Source organism: Strigops habroptila, chromosome 18, assembly GCF_004027225.2.
Source record: "Strigops habroptila isolate Jane chromosome 18, bStrHab1.2.pri, whole genome shotgun sequence".
In the NCBI taxonomy this organism is placed as follows: domain Eukaryota; kingdom Metazoa; phylum Chordata; class Aves; order Psittaciformes; family Psittacidae; genus Strigops; species Strigops habroptila.
The window spans coordinates 4,303,572-4,331,012 of NC_044294.2; the positions used below are offsets into that span (position 1 = coordinate 4,303,572).

The following is a 27,441-nucleotide window of genomic DNA, read 5'->3' on the forward strand; positions in this document are numbered from 1 at the left end:
AGCCCTTTGTGTGTTGGGAGAAGGTAACCTGCACCCTTACAGGCACAGTCCTCAGGCAGTCGGGGTAGATGTGATTGCACTGGGGGGAACTTAAGGAGCCAAGGTGGAGGAAGCACAGACCAGCCTGACTGGCTCTGCCCTCTCCTGGGCAGCATGTGCCTCCCAAGACACTGGGCAACCAACCAGCCCCAGGCACTGCAAGGGCAGGAAGGGGGGCAGTGAGCTGTACCCACAGCCCAAACAGCCTCCACAGAAAGCTGTTTACTGGGCGTCACCTTGTGTTGGCAAGCACTGTTGGAACAGCCCTACCAACACGGGGACTTGCGCTTGTTTACCCACCTAAAGCTCTATGTGTGTAATGCCTGAGGAGCTCTCTCTCAGCCTCCCCAGTGCCCAGCTCCGAAAGTGAAAACATTCAGCCCACACCAAAAGTGCTGGGACAGAAAGCTGTTGCTTAGTGTCACCTACACATGGTGAACACTGGAACAGCCCCACCAACATGGGATCTGCACTTGTTTAGCCACCTAATGCTCCTTCTGCATAATGCCAGTCTGGGGACCTCTCTCAGGCTCTCCAGAGTCCAGCTCCAAAAGTGACTATATCCAGCCAGCCACTGTTCCCACACCAAAGGTGTCAGAACAGAAAGCTGGTGCTGCGCATCAGCTACACGTGGTGAGCACCAGAGCAGCCCCACCATGGGTTTCTGCGCGTGGGATCCTGGGGACACGCAGCACCCCCAGGAAGTGGCAAGGCTGCAGGGAAAAGGGATAAAGTGAGGAGTAAGCTCCCTGTGGAGGGCTTGATCCCACTGCCATGGTTCGGCTGTGGGGATGCCCAGCACCGGCTGAGGGCCGTAACAGCAGCAGTAACGGCCGCGTCTGGCGCGCAGGGAAGAAGGAGCCCCTGGAGCAGCTTTACCGCGTGGGACCGCTGCTGGGGAGCGGCGGCTTCGGCTCCGTGTACTCGGGGGTCCGCCTGTCCGACAGCGCCCCGGTAAGTGGCGGGGCTGGTGGCGGGGCGGGGAGGCGGCGCGGCGGGGGCCAGCTCAGCCCAACGCTGCCCTTGGCTTGCAGGTGGCGATCAAACACGTGGCTCGGGACCGCATCTCCTCGTGGGGAGAGCTGGTGAGTGCGGGGCCACCGGGACAGCGGGAGGGGAAACCGGGAGTCACCAGGGGAGGTGCAGCAACCGGGCAGGGGGATGCCCAAGCACTGGTAGGTCCAGGCAGGTGGATACCAGAGCTTTTCCCAGGTTGGTGGATGCCTGGTACCAGTGGGGCAGTGCAGGGCGGCACTACAGCATCCTCAGGGCAGGGGGCACCGGACCCCCAGCGCAGCATCAGCCCCGCTGACGGCATCATGGTCCCCCCACAGCCCAATGGCACTCGAGTACCAATGGAGATAGCAATGCTGAAGAAGGTGGGCTCTGGCTGCAGCGCCATCATCCACCTCCTGGACTGGTTTGAGCTGCCCGACAGCTTCGTGCTGGTGCTGGAGCGTCCGGAGCCGTCGCAGGATCTGTTTGACTTCATCATGGAGCGGAGGTTCCTGCCCGAGGACCTGGCGCGGGGGCTGTTCCTCCAGGTGCTGGAGGCTGTGCGGCACTGCCACAGCTGTGGCGTCGTGCACCGCGACATCAAGGACGAGAACATCATCATCAACCTGGCCACCGGAGAGCTCAAGCTCATTGACTTTGGCTCCAGCACCTTCCTCAAGGACACGGCCTACACCGAATTTGATGGTGAGCCCAGAGCTAGCGGGATGCTCCTGGTCGCGGGCAGTGCAGGGCCCAGCCTGGCTGGGCACCGGCGGTTCCCTGCTTTGCTGGAGGGGGAGTTCATTCCCCAGCGGCTGCCAAGTTGCTTTTTGGTGTGGGACCACCAGTGCAACCCCGCATCCCTGGGGATGCTGGGGCAGGGATCCAGGAGGAGGCAGCATCCTCCTGCTGAGCTGTGCCTGTATCCTGTAGGAACACGTGTGTACAGTCCACCAGAGTGGGTCCGCTACCACCGCTACCACGGCCGTCCAGCAGCCATCTGGTCCCTGGGCGTGCTGCTCTATGACATGGTCTGTGGGGACGTCCCCTTCGAGCGCAACGAGGACATCATCGGTGGGGAGCTCTTCTTCCGGCGCCGGGTCTCTGTCGGTGGGTACCCGGCTTCGTGCCACTGGGGAGAACGGGGTTTGGGAGATGGCTCTGGCCACACGAGCATCCTGCTCTGAGAGCTGTGGAGGAGGCTGATCTGCCTTGGTCAGCTGGAGGAGGTGGCACATGTCCTGCCATCCTGCTCTCCTCCAGCACGGCTCATGGAGCGGGAGGTTTGGTGCAGCTCTGAGCACACCCAGCAGGGCCTGAGCACTGCGGACAGTGGCACAGGGTGGACAGGAGCCTCCTGCAGTGTGTCCCAGTTCTCTCCCCAGAGTGCCAGCACCTCATCCGGTGGTGTTTATCCCTGCACGCTTCCGACAGACCATCCCTGGAAGACATTTTCAACCACACGTGGCTGCAAGCCCTTCACCTGCCCCAGGAGCCAGCCGACATCCACCTGCACAGCCTCATCCAGGAGCCTGGCAAGTGAGAGCTCCGGGCGGCTCCTGCCAGAAGCAGCAAAGAATCCCAGACTTGTCCTTGTGAGCACAGAACTGAGCAAGGATCATCAGATGGGACCTCGCACAGCTTGTCCTGGACCTCGTCTTCCAAGCACCAGCGGCCACCATCCAGCCTGGCTGCCCTGGACTTTGTGTTGTTCTGTTTAGTTTGTTTTGTTCTGGTTTGTTTTCTGGGGGAGATCGGGGTTTGGCTTTGTCCATTTTGGGTTTCAGGGGGGCTGGGGTAGGGTTTTGGGGTTGGCTGGTTTTTTAGGGAGGTTTTGGGCGATTTGGGGTTTTTGGGGGGTGGGTTTTTTAGGGAGCTGGGTTTGGGGTTTTGGGTTTTTTGGGGATTTGGGTGTAGTTTCTGTGTTTTCCTTTTTTGTTGTTGTTGTTGTTGTTTTGTTTTCTTTGTTTTGTTTCTTCATTTTGTTTCTGGGTTTGGAGGCTCCCAAGTGTCTCCTGACCTGCTGAATTCAGGAACACAAGAGGAACAGGGACCTTCTTGTGAGAAAAGCTTCAACAGGGAAGAACTGATCATGGGGGGCAGGTCCAGGGTGGTGCCTCTTCTCCGCTGTCCCCCTGCACGAGTGCCTTCAGTTGCCATCTGGGCTGTGCTGGAGGAAATACTTGAATTTTCCTACTCTGGTGCTTTTCCAAGACTCGCCTGGATATACAGCTCCTTCCCAAGAAGGTCAGAGGACACGTGGGAGCCCAGCCGGGCGATGCCTCCTGTGCCTCCGTCTCACGTGGATTTGTCTGGGGTTCTTTGCTTCTCTGTGCCCTCACGAATGCACAAACAATGCAAACCAACAGAGCTGTAAATATGGACAAAGTTAGAGAGGAGCAAAGTTGTTGTACAGTTGTTAATAGTGATAAGATTTGACCTTTTTTCTTGTTGCTCCAGTTTTGGTTTTTAACTTATTTTCATGAATTTGTTGTTTCGGGGTTTTTTTTTTAAGAGTTCTAGCCGGTGGGCAAAGTTATTTATTTATTTATTTATAATTCCCATGGGTTTCCAACCTGCGCCTTGCTCCTACAGCTGCTGATCCCCTGGTTTTCCATTTGGGTCATCCCTCCGTGTGTGTCCCATGTCTGTCCCCGGGTCCATAGTGTTCCCATCAGCAGCCTGGCGGAGGTGCGGAGCGGCTGCTGCTCCCCAGCCCCCTGTGTCCATAGTTGTGGTCGCTGCCGTTTCCCTGCCACGGGCAGGCTCTCAGTCTGCAGATGAGGTTTGGTTGTCTCCAGGGGTGTCTTTGTTTAGGGCTGGGGGAGCTGGCCCAGGCTGTCTGTGTGTCAGGTCTTGACGTGTAACCGACTGTTAACAGTTCATATTGTACAGGGGAACTCAGAAATCGTATGCTTTTATGCAGTTTTAAATTAAAACAAACCACTTGACGTGATGGAGCCATCCTTTTATTGTGGGGTATTGGGCACCACACTGCAGCTACTGTGGGCAGCAGCAGAGACTGACTCTGAAGTTCCCAACAAAGCAGCACAGGGAAGGCTGGATCCATCCCTCTGCAGCGACACTGATTTGCCTTCGGTGAAGTAACAGCGGCATGGGGGGAGTGGGCAGGATGAGGTTCAGGTGATGCCATGCTTCCTGGGAAGTGATGAGGCTGCAGGGAAACATGATAAAGATTCCACTGCCCGGGCGCTATCTTGTCCTGCCTGGTTACCATCTTTCCCTGCTCAGTTGCCATCTTGTCCTTCTAAGGTCCCATTTTGTCCTGCCAAGGTACCAGCTAGTTATGCCTGGGCACCTCCTTGTCTTGCCCAGGTGTCATCTTGTCCTGTCTGTGCGACCGAGTGCAGCCAAGTTTTGGGTGCTGGAAAAGGATCATGTTTGATTCCCTGTGCTCTGGTTTTCCTGTGCAGCGAGATCTTCCCAAGGCCAAGAGCCACCAGATCCATGTCCCAGACTTCTGCCATGGGGAAAGAACCATGGCAGGTGAGATGGGAGACCTGAAGATATGCAGCCGCAGCAAAGACTGCCCATTGCTCCGCTCCATGCTGCCCATCACCAGCACGTTGTGGCATAGGGATTGCACACACGGACTGGAGGAAAGGAAAAGGCCTTTTCATCCTTTGTTTCTCCTTGATGGGGAGTTCACTGCCCTTTGCTAGGTGAGGATAAAGACATCACTCAACCTTAGAGTTCCTGGGGCTTTTTAAGGGAAACCCCCCCCACTTAATCATACAATCATAGAATCACTGGGTTGTAAAAGACCTTTAAGTTCATCCAACCGTTTCCCATGACTGCCAAGGCCACCAGTCAGTCACTAAGGGCCTTGTTTACATGGTTTGTGAACACTGAAATTCACTGTTGAACACTTAATTCACTGTTTCCCTCAGGAGCAGGATGTCCACATGTCCCCACAGCCAAGGGATGCCCGTGCCAGCAGTCCCCATCCCACTCTGCCCAATGAGGTACCATGGTTGCTGACCACCCAGCATCAGGGTTTGTCCTCAGGGTATCAGAGGGATGGCACTGCCCAGGTCACCTGGAGAGTTTATGTTTTTTTTACGTCTGTGGCTTGTTTTTTCCCAGTTTATCCCCGTTCATTCAGGGGTGACCACTTGTGCCTCACAGCTTGTCCACAATGGCGGCTCCTCGCTCAGCCGGGTTGTCGTTAGGGACATTGCGGCACCAGGGCTCGGCTGGGGACTGGAAATGACCCCAAATAGTGCTGAATCGCTGCGGGGACCAAGGCAGCCGCGGCTGCCGGCGGAGCCACCCCTGGGAGCCGCAGCACCTCCCGGCGGCCGCGTCCCGCCCCGCGCACGGTTCTGCCCACCGCCTCCTCCCCGCTTCCCCCTCCCCTCCACCCTGTCCGATGGTTTCGCCCAGGAGCTTTCTGGGCGTGTCCCCCTTCTCCCCCGCAGCGTGAATGGTCTTTCCCGTTCCCCAGGGCGAGCGGGCGGTGTTTAACCCTTCGCTGGTGCTAAACCCCAGGGCCGGTGTTTCACTCTTCCCGCCCTACCCTCTTCGCGGTCACTCTGCCCCCTTCCCTCTCCCAGGCACCGCCGCCTCAGCGCCGCTTGCCAAGCCCCTCAATGCTAGTGGTTTGCTCCACCCTCCCCCCGCACGGGACAAGATGGTTTATCCCCTCCTCCCTCCCTCCTTAGATGGTCTCTTCTGCCTCACACAGCCTCACACCCAGTCTTGCAGACCCCGCCTCCTCACACACGTCACCACGCCCTCCCGCTCACGATTGGCCGCTCCGCAACGCCTTGCCCGAAGCGGCCAATGGCGGCGCTCTCTCCGCCCGGACCCAAGATGGCGCCGCCGAGGGCTGCGGGCGGGTGGCGGTGAGGCGGCCTGCGGGAGGCCGCCGCCTTCCTCCGCGCTCTGCTGTTGCGCCGCGGGGCCGGCCGGCCGGTGGGCTCGTTCGCTCGCTGGCTGGCCGGCCGGGCCCGCCCCTCCTTTCCGCCATGGCGGCCGAGAGCGGCAGGCAGTTCTGGAAGCGGAGCGCCAAGCTGCCGGGCAGGTGAGCGCGGACACCCGGCCGGGCCGGTTCCGCCCGGGGAAGGGGCACAAGGGCCTAGCTGCGGGGCGTTGGGTGGGGGAGCGGGAGCAGCCCCTCTGCTTTGGGAACGGGCTGTCAGGGGCTGGGTTGCCCCCTGCAAGGTGGAGTTTCAGGGGTGTCACCCCGGTGTGGGGCAGGGGAGCTGGCTGAGGGACCCCGACTTTCCCCCTGCAACGGCGGCGATACCAGCCCTCCACCCCCCGCCCTCCCTCTCCCGCAGGCTATGGGGTAGGGTATTGTTGCTGGCAGAAGTCCCCCTGTATAAGGAACAAGGGTAGCTTCAGGACTGTCCCTCATCTGCAGGGGGCTGTGGGGACCCCTGCGTGCACCGCCCTCCCAGGGAAAGCAGGGGGTCGGGGTCTGGCCCTCGAAGGCCCCCCCTGAGGTGGCTTCGGGCCAGGGCGGTACCTTCCTCATTTCCACAGGTATTGAAGGAATCTCGTCCCTTCCCGAAGCCCTTAGAGGTGTTACCTTGGGTGACAGCAGCTCTGTCCCAGAAAGGTGCCTCTGCCAATGCACATGTCCCCCCCCTTAACCACTCCTGGTCAGTCACTCCTGCAGTGTCACTCCTGGTCCACCTCTACTCAGCACTGAGGACTGTGGGGCCTCTCTGTGTGTGCCCCGTCCTGCTTCAGTTCATCTGGCTGTGATGTTCTGCTTCCTGTCAAGGCACCTGCACTCTCCCGGGGATGGGAGAAACAAGTGAAATGTCTGATTCAGGTGGTGTTTAGGAAGAAGAGGCTGGTGGTGTTGAAGGAGATGCTCCTTACAAAGCCTTAGAAGCAAGGCTGTCATGGGGAGAGAGCATCCAGCCCTCTGGGGAGGCTTTCACAAGTGCTGTTGCCATTGGGTGCACCTCATGTTTTCCTCTCATTTGCCTTATCTGCACCCTGCCCTTCCCCTCCTGGTGTGTGGATGCAGTCTGAAATGCTTAGTTGGCTTAAAATCCTGCTGGGCAAGTTAAATTTCTCTTCCTAATGTGCTCTCATTCGGTTCTTTGTCGCTGCACTGGCTGGCTCCCTCAGGTTGGTGGGACAATCCAGGTCTGTGGCAAGCAAAGAGAAAGCAATGAGCACTACGTGTTCCTCCTCTTCTGCTCATGGGGGAAGAAAATGCTGTGCTCTTGCTGAGTGATTTGGCTTCCTGATTGCTCCTATCCCTTACTCGAGGTCACAGCTGTGTTTCCAGCTCATAGTCTTGGACAGCAGCTCCCTCCTGCAGTCAGTGACTTCGAGCTTTGGCTTGGAAAGCTCAAACCAGGTGAACCGGTCTGGGAGGCAGCCGGTCCTGCCTAGACAATAGGGACCGACGTCAAGTTTTTGGCAGAGTTCTCTGCTGCTCGTCACTGGCTGCGTGGCAGATATCCTGCTGTCCAGGAGCCTTGTTACCACCTCTAAATAAATGCCCTGTGTATTCCTGGGGTGGTTACTGACAGATTTTGGGCAACACAGCAGCCAAAGGTGGAGGTGGAGCATGCTTATATCCATAGGTGCTAGATCTAAAGCTCCCTTTCTGTTTTGTATGAGGTTTGAGAGATCTTCCCGTACAGATTCTTGCCTCTCTTCTTTCTCTGCCCTGACAAGCAGGCAGAGGGAGGCTCTGTCAAGGTTTGGAGACTGTGTTAACTTCCTTTTCCATGCCACTTTGTACATTTGGTCACTTGGTTGTATTAGCTTTTAGTTGGTGCTTTTTTCCCTGTAGATTTAGCGTGGCAGAACTAGTAACTGTCCTTTCACGTTTCCACTACTGTCCTGTAGTTTTTGCATTGGGAATTGTCACCCCAGGAACTTTCTGGGGATCTGGTGGCAGGTTGCTCTAGTGTGTTATCCTGTGCGATGGATTGTTATTTCCTGCTCGTTAGAGAGACAGGCAGCCTGGCTCTGGGGGGAAGGGGGGGTATTTAAATGCTGTTTTAAAAGGGGAGAAATAGACCTGACTGGGAGTAATTCTGGGCTGTGTCTGAAAAGTGGCACTTGAGGTTTCATGGATGTGCTTTCTGCTGCAGTGTCAACAACCCACACCCTGTGATGATCTCCTGGTGAGTAGCATAACGCTGGTACCACAGGCATTGTACCGGCACTGACCATATGGGTAGTGAGAAATGCCTGTCCCAAAGAGCTTCAAATGAGACAGGACAGACGGCTCGTCCACTCAGCATGCAAGCACAGCATCGGCTCCTGACCCAGTGGTGTGTGTGCTGAGAGGTAATGCCTGCCCTGAGCTTTCTGTCCATGCAAAAGTCAGGCAAAACCAGCTTCAGGTTTAACCAGGGAGTTAAGCTTGGAGACAACTGATTCATTTAGCCAAGCTGCATCAGGGAAAACCAGGCAATAGTGAGTAAATAAAGTTAGCGAGCATCACTTGGTGATAACGCACGCCTGCCTCGACGTTCTCAGTAGGATGTGCTGATGGGGAGCTGTAGGATCCGCTGGGAGTCAGCTGCAGGGATGTGAGCTGAAGGGGTGGGCTCGGGCATCGAGGGTCCCTCAGACACCACAGCACAAACTTGCTTCTGGCATCTATCTGTACATGTGCTCATGTAGCTTAAAGACCTGTTGCACACTTCATTTGCACTCCTTCTGTCCAGCCTGTTACACCTTCTGCACGGGTGAATCTGGCAGAGAACTGGCAGAGATGGGACAAACATGGGGAGAACCCGCTTCATGCAGCGGTTCAAACTCAGTGCAGCATGGTGGTGTTTAGTCCTGGCTCTGTAGCCTGCTGGAACCCAGACTGTCCCCTTCAGCCCCTTGTGTGTGAGTGCAGGCTGATGGGCTGTGCCATTAGATCAGCTCAAGGTGCTTTGTCTGGAGGAGCCTGCATTCAGGCTCTTCAAAGTGAGCTGCTTGGGAGGTGGGACCCTCTGTGTTGTAGTAGCCGTTAGCCAGCGGATTGCTTCAGAGTACCAGGAAGGAGTTTCTTCACCCAGAGCCGCTGCCACATCCCCTCCTGTGTCTCTAACACACCTCACACATTCGGCTTGTGGAGCTCAGGCTTTTGCACATGAGTCAGAAGTGGTCACCTGTTGTCAGCACAGAGAGGAGCAGCGCTGTGGCTGCTGTCGCAAGACAGAGCAAGATTGGAGCTGGCTATCGGAGAGACTCTGCTGGTTCCTCTCTTGCAAGGAGCTGCCATGAGTCACTGGGAAGCAGCACTGATCTGGAGAGCTTGTTTTTCTTACTCCTGATAATCTGCTTGCTGTGCCCACCCACGGGGGTGCTTCTGCTCAATAGCTGTCCTGACTCCTGGATAATAATTAGTCAGCAAACTCCTTCCTAGGCTTGATGGCTGGTGGGGAAACACAGTGAGCCTTCTCAGTGCTTCCAGCCAGGGGGGGTGGCTGCTGCAGCAGAGAGCCCACCCCTCACCAGGTTTCAGCGCCGGGATCTCTCTGTGCTGTGGTTGTTTCCAGCCTCTGCCCTTGATCTCTGTGTCTCTCCCCAGCCAGCTGGGCCTGTTGCTGCCAACCCCCAGCATCAACTGGTTCCCAGTGTGCCTTCCAGCTGCACCAGGCTGCTGTCCCACTCCTGCACGGCTGGGCTCTGCGTATTTTACTGCTGGGCACCATCTGCAGCTCCTGGAAACCAGGCCAGCTCTGTTGACCCAAGAGGAGCCTGTTCCTTGTGTGACAGCTCTGAATGGGCCCTTGTCTCTGCTGTGGGATGTGGGACTGTGCTGTGTACCAGGGATGGGGAGGACTTGTTTTCCAGAGATGAGGTGGCTGTGGATAGTTACCCAAATTGAACTGATAACTCAGGATCGCTGTCTCACATGCAGAGCTTGTAAAACTAGTGATGAACACTCAGCTAGTAGCTCCTTTCCAAGGTGATGCTCCCCATGCAGTGCTTGCAGCCCTTGGGCTCCCTGTCCCACCAGTCCCACTCCACAGGGAGCAGAGCCGAGGAACTGGGATGTGGTGGCTCATTTCAGGCCACATAGGAAGTGGTTGATTAAGCTGGGATTTGGACCCGTGTCAAAGTGTGTGCTGTACCAGATGCTGCTTCACCATAGCATTGGCTGTGAGCCTGAGAGCCAGCATGGGGTTCAAACCCTCAGGTGCATTGTGGAGGAGCACCACTGTCACTCGCTGGAGTCCTTCCCTGTCCTGCAGAGCTCGGAAGGGTGAATTCCCAATCCTAGAAATCCCCTTGTTAGAAAGGAGAATGAACCTCAGTGTGAAAGGCAGCAGGACAGAGACACATGGTCACTCAGAGTGAACCAGTGGTGCGGAAAAGAGCAGGTCACAAATCCCAGCTCAGGCTGGAGTGACGCTGAGAGGTTAAACAAGGCTTCTCTTTGCTGCTGTAGAGAACAGATCTTCAGCTGGATGTGGCATTTTGGAGCTAAGGCTTTGCAGATAGAAGCTGCTTTTGGTCTGTGTTCAGTTCCTGACAGCCGGCAAGAAGTGTGACCCCAGTCTGGGTTGAGGAGATTATTCATGGGTGCTCTGTGGCTTTATGCATTGTCTTCTATTTCTTTCTTTCTTTCTCCTTCCTGCAGCATTCAACCCGTGTATGGAGCACAGCATCCTCCTCTGGATCCCCGGCTCACCAAGAAGTAAGTGCTTAGCTCCTGGAGATGCAGGCCACAAGGCTCTGCAGGTTTTTGGCTCAGTCCTGCAGTAGGTGGATGTCTCCAGCCTCCCCTGACACCGCGATGCTCCAGTGGAGAAGGACAGCAGTGGGGTGCGGCGCCGTGTTGAGCTCTGCAGAAGCTTGCAGGGAAAGCTTATCTACTGACGCCCTTTTATGGCCAGAAACCCAGCGACATCAAAGGAGACATGCATAGTTTTCAGCAGTGGTGTCTGAACCCTCTGCTCCCCTTTGGAGACAGAAGAATTAAGAGAAGGAAGGGGGGTAAAGCTGCCTGGCCGCTGTAAGGCTAGAGAACTGCAGCACGCTTCCCAGCAAGAAAAGGCAGAGCTGATCTGAGCTGCCTCCTCGTCCCTATCTCGTGCTGGATAGTGGTGAAGGTTTCCCCTTTCTGTGACGCTTCAGGCACTGGACTTTGACTCCTGTAGCTTAAGGATAAATGCAAAGGCTCCTCCTGTGCCTGAGAAGAGAACCAGGCTGGTCAGTGTGCTGGGAGCAGTCACAGCTGTATCAGGAGTGTCCACGGGCGCAGACCAGCTTTGTCTGACCTGTGCCATGCCTCTCCCCAGGTTGCAAGACTGGTTTTTTGGGTGCTAATCTACCTGTTTTGTGTAGGGTGGGAGGAGGTGGAGCTGCAGGAACTGTAGGTCTTTCCCCTTTGCCCTGCTGGGTTGGGAAGCCTGGCACCTCTCCAGCTGCCAGTTGTGGCCTCTGTGCCCTGCCATCATGTCAGGTTCTGCCTCCTGGCAGCAGGCAGCCCGGAGAGGCTTAACATATTCCTTGGGTTTGGGAGGAGGAGCAGAGGAATTGGGAAAAGGGACAGGCTAATTGAAGTGAGGGCATAGGGAAGGAAAGAAGATGGACCTGTCTAACAGCATGGCTCTGATAGTGCTTCTCTCTGGTTCCCAGTTTCATCAAGGACCGCTCCAAGGCCAATGCGCTGCCTATGAAAAGCAAGAAGGCCTCCAGCTTCCATGAGTTTGCCCGCAATACCAGTGATGCCTGGGACATCGGTGATGACGAAGATGAGGACTTCTCTTCCTCCTCTTCCTCTTTGCAAACTTTGAACTCTAAAGTGGCCAAGGCCACAGCAGCCCAGGTGCTGGAGAACCACAGCAAGTTGCGGGCAAAACCCGAGCGGGCCCAGTCAGCTCTCAGCGACATGCCCACCAACTGCAAGGTCATCAAGTCCAGCAGTGAGGCCCAGCTCTCCAGGACATCTGGTAAGAGCCATCTGAGCAGCTTACTGCTCCAGTGTTCCGACTGACTGCTGAACTCAGCTGCTTGCTGCTCCTCACATGTTATGGGTGAGAGGCTGTGGCCCAGCCCATAAGCTCAACAGGGGCTTTCACCTCTTTGTAGTATCCTCTACTCCAAGAAGCCAATTTTGGAGGCCTGGCCTTAATGTTTCAGTGTCCTCTGCTGCTCAGTACCTGCATACAGGCACGTCTGTCCCAAAGCATCCCGTGTTCAGGGTGCTAAGGAATTTTGGAGATCTGTTAAATTCTTGCTCAGGGTCTGCTTCCTTTGTGGCCCAGCATGCTGCTCTTAGTAAAGGTCTGGGTGAGGTCCTGTTGACCCGAGTCTGTCCACCTTGGGCAGGGAGCTGGGCAGCATCAGCCTCTGCTCGCTCTGCCTTGTCGCACTGTGGCAGTAACCCAGCAGGTCTCTGCTGCCAGCAGGTGGCATTGGCAGCCCATCACCTGCTCTATACGCTGGCAGTAAGCTTGATCAGCGGTGGAGGTGAGTTCTGCTGGGACTGCCACAGCTCCTTCTGCCTGTCTCCTGTGTCATGTTTCCCATGTGAAGAGGGAAGTCTGATCCACTGGCAGCCAGGTGTCTGGGTGCAGGAGGAAGGAAGGGAAAGAGAAATAGGGGCAAATGATGGAAGAGCCATAACATGCCTGTGCACCAGGTGGTCCATCGGAGTGGGCCAGTGATGCTCTGTTGGCTGGGGCTGGAGTGAAACCTGCAGTGGCAGGTCTCTGAGCGGGGTAGGTTCGGAGAGGTGCAGTCTCCTTCCCTACCTCACTGCAACATCTGGTCCTTGCAGAGGAGGCCTGTGTGAGGACCCCCCTTCAGAAGCAGCAGTCCCTTCCCCTTCGGCCTGTCATTCCACTTGTCGCCCGGATCTCTGACCAAAATGCTTCGGGTGCTCCCCCCATGACAGTGAGGGAGAAAACCCGCCTGGAGAAGTTTCGGCAGCTCCTTTCCAGCCACAACACAGACCTGGGTGAGTGTGGCAAATGGGGGTGTCTGTGGGTGAGAAGAGGGCTGCTGCCTGCTTTAAGTTGTAATCGGGTCTGCTCCGGGGTGGAAAAAAGGACTCTCTGCAGTTGCACCAAGTGGTGTTGTGGCACAAACTGCTCTTTTGGCAGATGGTTACATCCTCCACCAGCTCCCTGTCTGTTCCCAATCTTTCTTCGTCTTGCAAATGATGGTTGGGATCACTGGGGGCTGTCGGGCTCTGCATGAGAACTGAGGTTCCATCACGTTGGAACCCCTGGAGCCACCAGTTCTGTGCCCAGGCTGAGCTGGAATAGTCTCTGCTCCTCTTGCTGCAGACCCACATCCCCAGCCATTGCTAATGTGGAGCCTTCCTGGAGGCTCAGTGTCACTAGAGCCTGCAGGAGCAGACTGGGCTTTCCTCTCCTTCTAGGTATAGTGGTGCCTGGACGTGCCTAGGATCTAATCCATTGCCACCACTGTCCGTTTGCAGATGAACTGAGGAAATGCAGCTGGCCTGGTGTGCCCAGAGAGGTCCGGCCTGTGACTTGGCGTCTCCTCTCAGTGAGTACTTGGAACTGTGATGCAGGAGGCTGGGGGAATGTGCCGAGCCAGAGACATGTGCTCCTTGTGTCCTGTAAGCAGGTTTGCTCGTGTTGTGTCTTGTGCCCAGCCTATGCAGGGTTTTTTTGGTTGGGGAGTGTAATTGCTACATCCTCTTTCAGCACAAAGTCCAGAGTGGTGCTGGGAATAGGTGGTTCACTCTGGTTTGGAAAGATTCCATGAAGTTGGGTTGCTCCAAGGCATCAGGGACTGGGAGAGCCAAATCCCATGAAAGGTCTTTCCCCAGCTCCTGAGTCTCTGTGCCTGATGATTCCAGCTGACAGGCAGGATTTCAGGGGATGTTTTAAGGTGAGGGAAGAGGCTCTGCCCTGACACAGGTTTTCCTGCCACAGGGTTATCTCCCTGCAAACATGGAGCGGCGAAAGCTGACTTTGCAGCGCAAGCGGGAGGAATACTTTGGCTTCATCCAGCAGTATTATGATTCCCGGAATGAGGAGCATCATCAAGACACCTACCGACAGGTATGAGCCCCTCTGCCTGTTGCCTGGCTTTCTGCCTTGGTTATATCCCTTTCCTTCCTCTTGCCACTGCTTGTCCATGCAGTTGGGGTCACGCCAGGACTTCCTCTAGCTGCAGCTATTAGGAGGGGAAAGGGCACCATGTTTCTATGCCTCTTGTTACAGGTATTAGTTTAACCCTTCCTTCTATTGATCTAATAACTAGATTTCAGACTCCAGCTCTGGTCACCTGCCCACACCTGAGCAGAGGAGATCAGAGATAAAACTGGACATGATTCTATCATTGCAGCTGTAGCCCTCGCTGTGCTTGCCAGCAAGTACAGCTCTCACTTGGGGGACACTGAGGAGTGGATTCCCCTCTGTTAGCCTGTGATGAGTTACTGTGCCCCTGGAATGCATGGCTGGTGTATGTAACCCACCTTCTCTTCCAGATCCACATCGATATTCCAAGGACCAACCCACTCATACCCCTCTTCCAGCAGCCGCTTGTCCAGGAGGTAAGGGAGAGGGAAGCTCCTGTCACACATTTGCTGTGGGGGGTACGTGTGGAGTTAGATCTGTGGGGAAACTTCCATGGCTGACAGCTCCTGATGCAGATACCTGCTGAAGCTGGTCTTGTCCCATGTTTCTGAAGGACATCAGACTTGGAGCTCAAGGTTATGAGATCAGCCCTTCTGTGGTGAGATGTAGCCAAGAGTTGGTAGAAGACCTGAAGCTTTTGTTTTGAGACAAATTCAAGGCATTTGAACCAGACCAGGAGATCAGTTCTGTTTTGCTATGAAACCTCTTTTGTGTGAAGCAGTATGTGAGAAACCCAGGCAGGGATGGGTTTGAGGGATGACCGGGAGGTGCAGTAGGCACGTGTCCTCCTTGGAAACAATCTTAGCATGTGTTTGTGGTATGTCAGAGCATGGTGTCCTGGGGCTGGGGCAGTCTGGAAGGTTGTTGAAGGGTGGCTGCTCTGTTGGGAACTTTCACGATCTGTGATGTTTTGCTGGGAATACTGTGCTAATAACAGATAACAGCCTTAGCTTCCAACATCATGTTCAACAAGGTGTGCTGCTCTGCACAGGCAGCCCTGTCCTGTGGGTGGAAGGGTCTTAAACCACCTGGATCTTGCAAAGTTGGGTCTGCATTTCTTCAGCTGAGGCTTTGATGAGGAGCCTGGGCTGCCTTGTTCTGTGAAGTGTGGGCTGGCCTGTGTGTGGGATCTGTGGATCACACAGGAGGCTCTCCTAGGACTTGTATGCTTCTTATCTTACCCATATTGCTGCAGAAAAGCCGTCTCTGTGCATGATCTCTGCTCCCTGAGCTTAGCTATTATGCTTTTCTGCCTTGCCTTTGTGCACGGCTAATGCAGGTACCTGCTTTCCCTCATTCTTCCCTAGATCTTTGAAAGAATCCTGTTTATCTGGGCCATTCGACACCCAGCCAGCGGCTATGTACAGGGAATCAATGACCTGGTCACTCCTTTCTTTGTTGTGTTCCTCTCTGAGTATGTTGGTAAGTGACATTTGTTGCTTGAAGCACGGTGCTGCCTCTCCACAAGGGTGTTTGAAAGGGTGTGAAGTGCTGGCATCAGAAAAGCTTGCCTTGCTGAGGGGATGATGTGTTCTTCCTTCAGCACCTGTGCCAGGCTGGAGATGCATCTTGACCTCTTACTGTATCTTTGCTACCTAGTTGGATTGACTTCAGTTTGCTGAGGTCCACAGAAGTTGAAGTGCTGAGGGTAGATTTGCATCTGAATGTGCTTAACATCTTTACAGCTTGGAGGAGAATGAGGCCTTTTAGGTGCTGAGGGAGTTTGGGCAAAGCCCTGATAATACAGAGTTGGGGGAAGGGAGGGTCTTGCTCTTAAGGCTTGGCTTCTGAGGTAGTTCTGGCTCTATGAGCATTGAGGGAAGTATAAAGAGACCCTGCTGAGAATGTAAAATAAACTATCGAAATGAAGCCCGTGCTGCTGGTACAGGTGTGTTTCTCAAGCTGAGACTTTCAGAAAGCAAATTGACTTCTCCCTGCTGCTTTTGGCTTGCTTGACAGCCAGTTGCTTTTAGCTGGAGATCAAGTAATTTCCACCCATAGCACTTTTATTCATTCTCCAGCTCTAGCTGTCTTTTGGGCTTGACATTAATGCTGGGCCTCTGTAATCCCTGTGCCTAAAGGCTCTTAGTTTTCACTGTAAATAGAAGGAAAAAAGGGAATTTGTAAGACCGTATTAGTGACAGAGAAATCCTGTGGAACAAATATTTTTAAGGTCGTAGCCAAAGCTTGTCGAAGTCAGTGGAAGCCTTCCACTGCCTAGCTGAGGCTTTGTAAACCAGTACTGATGTGCTGCTTCTGAGGAGCTTGCAAAGAGGTAAGCCAGCTGGTTCCGCTCTGGTAGCCGGTGTGGTCAGGATTGATCCCCAGGAAGTGCTGATGCTTCTCACAGCCTGAAGGAGAAGGCACAAAATGTGGACCTGCTACAAGCTGGAGTGGTGAGTACTGTTTCCTGGGAGGTCAGGAGCCTGCTGGCTCAGGTCTGAGCAGGTTCCCTTTTGAGTTGCTTCTACCGCAGCATTGATGGCACTTAGGCTTGGTGGAGGCTGGTTGCTCAGGATTGATTTGTTAGGTTAGAAGCAGGGCTATGCACAGTGAGTTATCTCTGCAAGGAGGGAGCTGGTCTGAAGCATCAGAGCTGCCTGCAGATACCCGGTGTGACTTCTTGCAGCCCTGTACTGTGCTGGGGCTCAACTCTCTCTGTGTGTGGCTGCAGAGTTCATGTTGCATCGGACCCGTCCACCTCTTGCTGGTGGTGTGCTTCTCACCATCTTCCAGGGCTGTTTTCACCCCTCCCTGAAGTTTCCTCTCTGAATGTGGCCTTCCTGCTTACAGCTATCTCTGGAAATGGAGGAAAAAAACCACGTGTGAGACCTGTTGAGTTGAATTTTGCCAAACAGTGTTATGCATCCCCTTCTGGCCCCAGAGCCTGGGACGCAAAGCCTTTAGGTGACAAGCCGTCATGGTGGCTCTCTGTAGCAGAGCCTGTGCTAGCAGGCTGTGTAGCAGTTGGAGTTCAAGGGCAAGATCAGTAATTGCCTTGAATGCACATGGGAAGGAACTGGCAGTGCTTAGTGCCATATAACCCCTTTTGCAACAGGATTTAAGTCTCTGGCTTGGAGCACTGGCTCTTCTCTACAGCTGCCTTTGCTCACAGACCCCTGAAGAGCTGGTGCTGGGCAGGTCTGGAGACTCTCCTTGTTGGATCACTAGTTCTCAGGATCCCTGGATCAGCCAAGACTGTGCTGCACCCGAGTCCTTGCAGCAGGAGACCCAAAGAGGCCTTGCACAGTTTGGTAACCCTTGTGCAGCATGTGCCAGTGGACAACTCTCCTTTCTGTGGGAAGTCTCTTGTTTAAAGGAAATTCTGCTTGTATTCAGGCTGTATCCCTTTGGGAAAGGGCACGATCAGGCAGCTGCTGAGGGCTCATACCCCTGTCCTATGAGGGTATTTCCACATTCAAAGGTATATGTAGAGCTGGCCTGGAAAAGTTTTCCTTGCCTTTCCTTGAAAGCTGGCTCTGGGAAATTGGCACCACCTTCAAACCTCTGTTTTTGCTGCCCCTGTTCTTTAGACTGGGGTTTTGTTGAATGCATCTACTGTGCTGGCTCCTCAGCTCAGCTGGCCACCAGCTGCCCTGGATCTTTGTGTGGAGCTCTGAAGGGCTGTCCCCACAGCAGCAGGACCATCACAGCCCTTTTGGGGACCATGGTGTGCAGGTGTGAGTGAGCTGACAGGCAGAGATGGAGTTCACAAGCTGTTGGCTTTGGTTAGCCGCTAAGCACAAAGCCAGGCTAACACCCTGGTCTCCTGCTGTTCACTCTAGTGGCTTCTCGTAAAGCAGTCTCACCTCTGATAATGGGCTGGTTTCCATCTCCAATTTCTTTGTAGACTTCTAACCCATCATAGAATCAACCAGGTTGGAAAAGACCTTTAAGCTCATCAAGTCAAACCCTTCCCCAGCCCTGCCAAGGCCACCACTAACCCATGGCACTGAGGGCCTCGGCTACACGGGGTGTGAACACTTGCAGGGACGGTGACTCCAGCACTGCCCTGGGCAGCCTGTTCCAATGCCTGAGCACCCTCTGGGGAAGGAATTGTTCCTAATCTCCATCTAAACCTCCCCCGGTGCAGCTTGAGGCCGTTTCCTCTTGTCCTGTCACTTGTTCCTTGGGAGCAGAGACCAACCCCTACCTCGTTCCATCCTTTTTTCAGGTAGTTGAAGAGAGTGATAAGGTCTCCCCTGAGCCTTCTCCCATGCTCCATCATCCCATGCTTTGAGCAGGCATTGCATTTGCAGACAACAAATCCACTTTTCTACAGATCAATTAAAATCTCCGCTTGGTGCTTATCAGCTCATCAATGTGTCTGGTTAATGGTGTCTCCGTTATACATCAGTTACTAGACCAAGGCCTAAAACATGCTTCAGAGGGTTTGTCTGGCTTCCCACCAGGGGCTCGAACATGTCCGTGGGGAAAAGGTGGGTGCTTTGGGGAGGGAATGGTCTGTAGCTTTCCAAGCACCTTCAGGGAACAATTTGTCAGCTTCCTTTCACTGAAGCTGACATAAGTAAAGACTCATCAGTCAGCAGTAACCCAGCCAACACCCAGGCTCTTGTGTGCAGAGGGATTAAACAGCTTGCTCAGGGTAGTAGTTACAGCAGTCTGGCTTGGTATAATGCTGAGTCTTTGACTTGGTGCCCTTCCATCCTCACTATAGAAGATGGGGAGAGGAAGGGTGGAAGCCTCTCTGGGTCCTGAAGGAGGTAAATGGACCAGTGAGTGAAGCATACTCGCAGGACAACATTTCTTCTGGCTGCCCTGGGATGCTTTGGGAACTGGATGATGCTGTTATTATCTTGGATTTCCCCAGCTTAACCAAAGGGGTCCTGTTGGTATTGCTATCCTCTTCTTTCTGAGCAATGCCTTGAATCCAGTGTGTGTGCCCCTTCAACCAGCATCAACTAGGCTGAAGCAGGGAGGAGCAGCTCTTCCTGAGCTTCCAATCCCCATGTCTGAACTCTTCTGCCCCTTTTTCCAGTGCCAGATGGGACCAGTTGCTTTTCCTTTCCTTGTGCCCAGTCTAGATGCAAAACTCATGCTTCTTTAGGTGCTGGGCAGACACCTGTGAGCCGCTTGGCAGATGGGATAGATTTAACTGCTGTGTTTTAACTTTTCTCCCCGCATGGCTCACCTCCTGTGATGCTCTACCTGCCTCCTGCACCAGCATGGCTACTTGGCAGCAAGCAGGGGTGCTTTGGGCCCCTGCCACCATCAGATCCATAGCTGGAGTGATTCCTCCTCCTGGTGATTGATGACTTCTGCTTGTGCTGCCATGAGGAAGAGCTCGAGGGTGGTGCTGAGGCTGCAGGAGCAGCTGAGCCCACTGTTGCTGCCCTGTGGATGGGATGGGTGTAGTGGTGCTGCTGGGGAGTCAGAGCCTGAGCACTGAGGATGGAGAGAGGCAGTCTGGCACCCGAGGAACCGGGGGAGGGCTGACACCCTGCCAGAGGAAACCATATGTCCCTTTTTCCAGGTGATCAGAGAGGGCCCAGCAAGCACAGGGCTACTGAGCCCTCAGTCCTGCTAAAACTGCTCCCAGCTCAGGGCTCAGGTCCCGCAGCCCCTCGGAGTCACTCCCAGCAATCAGGGCTTGTGTTTGCGTTTCAAATGGCAGTGACAGAGCTCAGAAATGAGTTCAGCAGCCCCAGGTAGTGCCAGTGCTGCCTCTGTGCCCTCTCCCAGTGCTCTCTACCCATCTCAATGTATGACGCCACTTCCATCGCTGATCCAAGGCCTTGTGTAAGGGATTGTTTCAGCTTTGGGACCTGTTTGGCATTTCACCAAGCCTGTAGAAGGGGCAGTGCCATGGAAAGGATTGATCTTGCTTGCCCCTGACTGGCTTTGTGGCTAAATCCTGATTGTGGTTAAACTAAGACTCTGTCTCCTTGTAAACAGGAGCATAAGTGGAACGTGGGGGAAGGGAAGCCTCGTAGCTGGGTGTTACCACTCACACTGCAACTTACCAGCTCAGGCTGTAACATCAGTCTTGTTCTGAGCTCCGGGTTTGCCCTGGGTCTGTCCCTCACTGCACATGGTGCAGATGTGCCCATTACTATATGGGGCTGTGAGCCGAGCCTGGGTTTAACTGTTCCCCATGTGTCTAGTCCTGCAGTGAGCATGGGGAGTCAGTAAAGCTCCCTGAGGGCAAGCAGGCACTGAGCCCTGGTGCCTCTCATTTGCTCCAGGCTATTCCCTGCCCGGCATTTGGAGCAGGGGCTCAAGTGGGATTGTGATGTCCCTTCTCCTGTGTCCCCCCTGAGTCCTGGTGAAATGTCCCTCACGGGAGCTGTGCTTTCTCCCTCGGGCACCCTGGGACACTGCCAGCAGTGTTGCTGTGCCACTGGCTCTCTTTCAGGCCCTGCCAGAGCCCTGTTGAGCAGCTCCCTCCTTTCCACAGGGCTTCTTGAATGATGCCACTGAGCAGATGTTTGTGTTGAGCCACACACTCCAGAGGCCTTCTGTGTGTGTGTGTTGGCTCATGCTGGGCACCTCCTATCCCTGTTTTGCTTTGACAACAGGGTGCTGGCAGAGTTGCTTCTCCTGCCCCCATACTGGCACAAGCAGCAAGGTGTTCCCCGTCGCCTGGGCAGGTCAGCACATCCCCTTCTCCACCATGGTCCTCATGCCTGAACCTGCATGGATCTCATCCTGCATGGCTGAGCCTCCCCCCTGACCAGTCCTGGCTACTATCATGTGGCCCTGTCCCCTTCCCTTGCCTGTCCATCCTCCTTCCTGTGTGAGGGAGGTTGTCTAGGGGAGGATTTTGCCTGCCTTTCTCATTACCTGGAATATTTGTGAGTCCCTGCAGAGAAGCTAGTAGAAGAGTGATAGCTTTGGACGATGACCTGCAGCTGTAGAAGAGCTTTGCTGCTCTTTCTGCTGTTCGAGATTGCCAGATTAATGCAGAGTTAAGCCCTTGCTTGTCCCTAAAGCTCCTGGTGGCATTTTGCCCTGGAGCTGAGTCCTGTCGCAGAGGAGGAGCAGTGCTGGAGTCACTGGCTCTGTACTTCCCATCCTCCTGTGGGCAGGATCTGTTAGCGTGAGTTTTCACGTCGCTGCCCTAAGCCAGGAGCGTGGCCTGGCTGTAGCCCCAGGCCCTGCCCTCTTCCTCTCTTGCTCTTTTCCAAGGAAGATCAAAGACACTTGTTAGGATTTCTGAACCTCTGGGTTTGGAAATGGGCCAGTTTAGCCCTGGCATCTGTTGGTGTGATTTAGCACTGTGACAGGCGCTCTCCTGAGGAAAGGGAAGGGAGCTGCTGGCTCTGCCAAACAGGAGGGCCAGACCTGTGTCTCCTGAGTCTCCTCCCTATGTTTCCACTGCCTTTTACAGCTCCAGGTTAAGGTGAGCTTGGCCTGGAGCAAGTGATACCTGCTCCAGACTCAGCTAGCATCACCACCTCCTGCCCCTGAGGTTTCCGGTCTCCCCCTTGCCCTTCTTGCAGGTTCATAAGCCCATTTAAAAGCAGGGGCAGCCTTTTGCACTCACCCTTTGGGGACAAAACTGCCACTAACCCTTGTGCTCTCTGACCCCCAGTTCACTGGCTTCGGAAAACAAGCTTGCACGAGTCTCTGCTTCCCCTGCAGCAAAGTTCTTCTGTGCATGGGGCTGCAGTTTGCTGGATCTCTCCCATCAGCTGGGTTTGAGGAGGAGAAGCTCTGTGAAGCTGAGCAGCCTCTTTGCTGCGTGTCCCCACTGTCAGGCTCCAAGCTGGGTTTAACTCAGAGCCTTTTTGCTTTCTAGGAAGATGTTTGTCTGCTTTTGGGTCCTTGCAACTGTGCCTCAGAATCCTGCTCTCCTCTAGAGGGTTCTGAGGCTTTGGCAGCCACTTTTTGAGTAACAGTGTTGTGCTTCAGTCCTGGGATGATGCTGGTGAATCTGGGTGTGGAAACTGAGCTGCCCCAGGTCATGGGCAGTGTTTCCCTCCCTGGTTTCTGGCTGCAGTGGGAGATTCACCTCTCCCAGTTCTCCCTGTGGTGCTAACAGAGACCTGCCATCACCTGAGGTGGGATGTGGTCTGGCTAGAGTGGTCCCGTATGCAGCTTTGGCTATGCACAGCCCCTGCCCGGAGGGACAACGACAGCAGCAGCACTGTGGGATCCCTCCCACAGCACTCTGGAGAGCTGGGCTGAGTTCAGATCGTGGCCACTGAGTCTTTTGGGGTCCTTCAGCCCTTCACTTGGGTTGGAGAAATAGGGCAGTGCATGGGTGCTGTACTCTGTGCCAGGCAGGGAGCCCCATAGCTTGCCCTTGGCTTGATAAAGCCTGTCGGTGTGTCCTGTGAGCTGCCTGGTGTCCCCACCTTCCTGACGCTCTTCCCTCTCTGTTCTGCAGAGGAGGATGTGGAGAACTTTGATGTAACGAACCTGTCGCAGGATGTGTTACGGAGCATTGAAGCTGACAGCTTCTGGTGCATGAGCAAGCTGCTGGATGGGATTCAGGTGAGCTCTGGGGCCCTGCGGGGTCTCTCCCTTTGATGGGGTGGATGCTCTGCATGTCCCAGCATTAGGGAGATTTTACTGTTTCACTGAGCTAAATCTGTGGGTAAAATCCTGTGCCTCCCAACCAGCAGTGCCCTGACTAGGGATTCACAGCAGGCACATGAACCTGGTGCTCTAGAGTTGTGTGCTCATGGTGCTCTTGGCTCCCTGTGGAGCTGAGGATGTGGTTTGGATCATTTCTAGCTGTTGTTAGAGCTGCTGCTTCTGACTCTCACCACAGGATAACTACACCTTTGCACAGCCAGGGATCCAGAAGAAAGTCAAAGCCCTGGAGGAGCTGGTGAGCCGGATCGATGGTAGGTGACAAGGGGATCTGAGCAGGTTGTCACAACAGTGGGGGGGCCTCCTTTGCAAGTAGCACCCTCAAGGCAGGGGTAAACTCTTGCCTACCACAGGTATAGAAGCAGAGCAGGGTAGAGTCAGCCAGGAACCTCCTGCGACAGGGTTTTGCTGCCCAGGGTGAGGAGTGGAGGTGTTCTGGAGAACAAGGTCTCAGCCTGAAAGCCAGTGTGTTGGGGGCAGTGCCGTGCTCCCCAGGTGTGTAAGTGTAATGTGCTGTTTCAGAGCAGGTACATAATCACTTTAGGAAGTACGAGGTCGAATACCTGCAGTTTGCCTTTCGCTGGATGAACAATCTGTTGATGAGGGAGCTGCCTCTTCGCTGCACCATCCGCCTCTGGGACACCTACCAGGTACACAGGCTCCTGCTCCTTCCCTGCTTGGCTGGTCGCTCTGGGGCCGGTTCCCTGTGCGCGGTGGGGTGGAAGTCTTCTGGTAACTGAGGAGATCATAGAATCATAGGATAGTTAGGGTTGGAAAGGACCTTAAGATACCCAGCTCCAACCCCCTGCCATGGGCAGGGATGCCTCACCCTAGACCATGTCGCCCAAGGCTCTGTCCAGCCTGGCCTTGAACACTGCCAGGGATGGGGCATTTGCCACTTCTTTGGCAGCCTGTTTCAGTACCTCACTACCCTCACAGTAAAGAGCTTCTTCCTTATATCTAACCTGAACTTCCCTTATTTAAGTTTGAACGCATCGCCCCTTGTCCTACCACTACAGTCCCTGATGAAGGTCCCTCTCCAGCATCCTTGTAGCCCCCTTCAGATACTGGAAGCTGCTCTGAGGTCTCCACGCAGCTTCTCTTCTCCAGGCTCAACAGCCCCAACTTTGTCAGCCTGTCTTCATATGGGAGGTGCTCCAGGCCCTGATCATCCTCGTGGCCTCCTCTGGACTTGCTCCAACAGCTCCATGTCCTTCTGGGACACCAGAACTGCACACAGTGCTGCAAGTGGGGTCTCGTGAGAGCAGAGTAGAGGGGCAGGATGCAGGAAGCAAAGCAGTGTGGCCCTGGGACATTGGTAGCCAGTTGGGTGATAGGTGGCCCAGCAGGACACGTGTGTGCAGGGAAGTCATGACACGGAGCTTTGCTGTCCACAGTCAGAGCCAGAAGGATTCTCACATTTCCACCTGTACGTCTGCGCTGCCTTCTTGATCAAGTGGCGAAAGGAGATCCTAGATGAGGAAGACTTCCAAGTAAGACCTTGGGGCTGGGGGTAATTCCCTGGTGGTTAGGGGAGGGAATTGCTCTGGTTGGGAGCCCAAGGTGGATGCAGTCAACCAGCATCTCAGAGCTGGCTCCAAGATCATTCTGGCTCGGGATCCTTGCCTAAAAGTTACTACTGAGCTTCAGGGCTCAGGACAGAACTGAGCAAATATCAGCTCTGATATGGTAAGTCCCTTTATGTTTGCCTTCTGGTGTCCAGCTATGGAAGCATCTTTTCTTTCAAGGGATTTTGGGGCATCTGAGGTGCTTCACTGATTCAAATCTAGACACAAGCATATTTTAATGCTGTCTGTGAGCAAGTTATTGAGTGCTGCTGCCCTGAGCCTGCTGTGGATCTATACTCTGCCTTCTACCTCCCCAAACTAAGCACCTTCCCCTCTTTCAGGGCCTTCTGATGTTGTTACAAAACCTGCCCACGATACACTGGGGTAACGAAGAGATTGGGCTCCTGCTCGCTGAAGCCTACAGACTCAAGTACATGTTTGCAGATGCCCCCAATCATTACCGCCGATAGGTGCCAGGACTGGACTCCCTCCTCTCCCCCACATCCAGCCCTTGTCCTGGCCCAATCTGATCACTGTGGCATTTCTGTCATCCCACGTCCTCGGACACTCCGGCCGGGAGCTGCTCCTCGCTGTACAAAGCTCACATTGACTGTCTTAACTCTTAACGTGTGCCTGTCTGCCACTCCATGCGCCTGGATGTGCCACTCCAATGACCGCCAGTATTCCATACCGAGCCAGGGAGAGAGGCTTGAAAGGGCTGGGAGAGGGCATTGGGGGGCAGCTTTACAGATAAACTGAGCCGAGGACAAAGGCCTCCTGTCCTCTCCACCCCTTACCCTGGGCTGGGACCACTTTGGCTTTGCTGCCTCGTGTTAACCTGTCACCACGTGCGCTGCCATATCTGCTCCCTTCTCTCTTCTGCCACTGGTCGCTCCAGCTCCCAGATGAAAAATGCCTTATCAGAGACCTGCCTGGCTGGAAAATCCTTCCCCTGAGGGCAGCGGGGCAAGAAGCTTCTCTCAGGGCCTGGCTTCGCTCCGAGGGTCTGGACACCCCAAGCACTTTCTGAGTTCACGAGAGAGCCCCTCATGCCTGCTCTGTGTCCTCCTCATCCTCTTCACCTCCCTCTCCCCCCGGGCACTGGGGTGAACACGGCTTGGGGCGGGGGAACCATCACTCCATCACTTCCAACGATGCGTGTCAGCTTCACAGGACTTCTGGTGACTGATGTGCTGTCGGTACAACCCCTCTGGCATGGGGGGAGGCGCGGGGGGGCTGGAAGGGGAGCAGCATCTCCCGCTCCCCCCCCCTTGCAAAGCCCCTGCTCCTCTGAGGCGTTCTGTGTATATTGTGTTCTTGTGTATATGGGTTAAAGATGTACAATATACGTCTTACGTTTGTAGCAGATCATGATTTTATATTTATAACGTGCACTCCTTGTTCTCCCCATCCTCTCCATGCCTGGGAAGGTGTCTGCTTACAGCATCGTAGGGCTTTGGACCACTCCAGATGTGTGCGGGGGCTTTTGGACCCACAGGTATTTCTCTCACAGCGTGTGTTTGCAGTGTTGGACCTGCTAGGAAGAGCAGCGATGGAAAAAACATGGATCTCAAGGCTTCCCTCCAAAGAGGATTTGGGTGTTTAAAGGACATGGGAAGCAGGGCAGAGCCATGTCTGGGAAACAGTGTATCCCAGCTTGTCTGGTGCTGGCTCCGAGGCCAGTGGGACCCTGTGGGGAGGAACAATCCTGGATCCAGCACTGGCTGCCCCGGTGTTCCCCGGCCCTATGGATGTGTCCTCCAGGGCTTCTCCCAGCAAGGACCAGGCTGCCCTCACCACCCTCTGCTCTCAAACCAGTTGTGGATGTTTTAAGCAGCTGTGTTCTTCCTGTTGGCTACATCCTGATGAGGGCTGGGGACGGATCCAGGCCATGTGGGCTGTCACCAGGGCATGGAGCTTCCCGGTCCCTCTGCGTTCCATTGCTGTTCCCGGTGGGAAGAGGCAGCGGAGCCGCAAGGCCGGCGCTGAGCATGTGAAAGGCAGAGCCTTGTTGCCAATAAAACTCCAAATAGTGTCTCAAGAAATCGCTTTCCCACCCTGGAGTTGTTCTTCTCAGGCTTTTAGTTGGACTTTTGCAGGTGCCTTTTGTTGCTTTCTCCAAGGGCCAGACCTGCTGAGCTGCAGTGAGACATGGCAAAGGGGAAGCGAAGAAATAACTTGCCCAAACTCAACTAACTACTGAGCTCTGTGTTTGTGGGGGGGTTGGGAGTGGTGTTTGGCCTTGTGAGGGGCCTCAGGTGTGGTTGTGCCTCAGTTTCCTCACCTGTAAAGCAAGGTGGGGGGTTCTCAGCTGTGGAAAGTGCTGGTTTGGCAGGAGAGGGATTGGCCTTTCCAAGAGCTCCAAAAAGGGCCTGGGACAGCCCCAAGCTCCCGATCCTGCCCCAGCCTCTGAAATCAGTCTCCAGGCTACTTGTGTTTCAGCTTATTCACCTTGGTGGGATTTATTGGGATGTGTTGTCCTGGTGTGACCCAGTGCCAATGGCACCACCCAAAAACCTGCACTGAGACACCCCCCCCTCCATTACCCTCCCTGCCCCGCTCCCATCTCCCTCCATTTCAGGCCTGGGGGATGAAGCTGATGCTGCAGCTGGAAGCTGCGATTGTCATGGAAACCCTTGAGCTGCAGAACAATTCGGGAAGTCACCATTTCATTTGTTAAAGAGGAAAAGACAGGGCGGGAGGGGGAAGCTGTTTTATTAATGTGCAATAATTCCACCCCAAAATGCCAGCGGGGAGGTCGATGGGCAGTGGCTGGGATGAGGTAGGTCCATGGATGCTGTTTTCCAGTGCTTTCCTCTGGAGGAGCAGCTGCCCAACATCCTTCTTGTTGCTAAATCCTCCTTGTTTTTGCAACAGGTGGAAATGGTAGAAAGTAAATTGAAGAATTCCTCTTTTAATACGTTCCCCATCCCCTGCAGCTCTCCCTGAGCCAGGACACACTGTGCGCCACCAAACCTTCCTGTTACAGGAATCCAAAACTGGGTGTGAAGGCTTGAGATACTGACAGTAAAATTTACGTACGTCTTACCTAATTTTATTCTCTTTTTTTCCTTTCAGTCCCCAAAATAATCCATCAAATCACAGCCCAGGGCATCGGGGGGTGTGGGGGAGAGTGCAGCAACAGGAGGAAGGAGCCAAGTCCCTGAGGTGCTGCAGGACCTTGGGAAATTGGGGGGTTTTGTGCCCAT

The 27,441-nt window shown here is 54.6% G+C and overlaps 2 protein-coding genes across 6 annotated transcripts; both read left to right on the plus strand.

Moving 5' to 3' along the window:
- Position 1: 1 nt before the first annotated feature.
- On the plus strand, positions 2-3,706 carry LOC115602341 (serine/threonine-protein kinase pim-1-like). The gene is made up of 5 exons (XM_030473379.1): positions 2-993; positions 1,074-1,124; positions 1,374-1,740; positions 1,969-2,145; positions 2,421-3,706. The coding sequence occupies exons 1-5, from the start codon at positions 814-816 to the stop codon at positions 2,576-2,578; spliced, it is 933 nt and encodes a 310-aa protein (XP_030329239.1). The 5' UTR covers positions 2-813; the 3' UTR covers positions 2,579-3,706.
- A 2,069-nt stretch (positions 3,707-5,775) lies between these two features.
- On the plus strand, positions 5,776-26,277 carry TBC1D22B (TBC1 domain family member 22B). 5 transcript variants are annotated; one of them, XM_030473310.1, is made up of 14 exons: positions 5,890-6,082; positions 6,547-6,622; positions 10,622-10,678; positions 11,623-11,936; positions 12,767-12,946; positions 13,433-13,503; positions 13,896-14,024; positions 14,453-14,518; positions 15,410-15,524; positions 22,456-22,562; positions 22,843-22,918; positions 23,187-23,314; positions 24,062-24,157; positions 24,574-26,277. In XM_030473310.1, the coding sequence occupies exons 4-14, from the start codon at positions 11,660-11,662 to the stop codon at positions 24,700-24,702; spliced, it is 1,374 nt and encodes a 457-aa protein (XP_030329170.1). In that variant the 5' UTR covers positions 5,890-6,082; positions 6,547-6,622; positions 10,622-10,678; positions 11,623-11,659; the 3' UTR covers positions 24,703-26,277. The 5 variants fall into 5 exon arrangements, with proteins under 5 accessions (XP_030329171.1, XP_030329169.1, XP_030329170.1 ...); XM_030473309.1 differs by lacking the exon at positions 6,547-6,622 and having other exon boundaries at positions 5,782-6,082; XM_030473312.1 differs by lacking the exon at positions 6,547-6,622 and having other exon boundaries at positions 6,066-6,082; positions 11,774-11,936.
- The last annotated feature ends 1,164 nt before the right edge of the window (positions 26,278-27,441 follow it).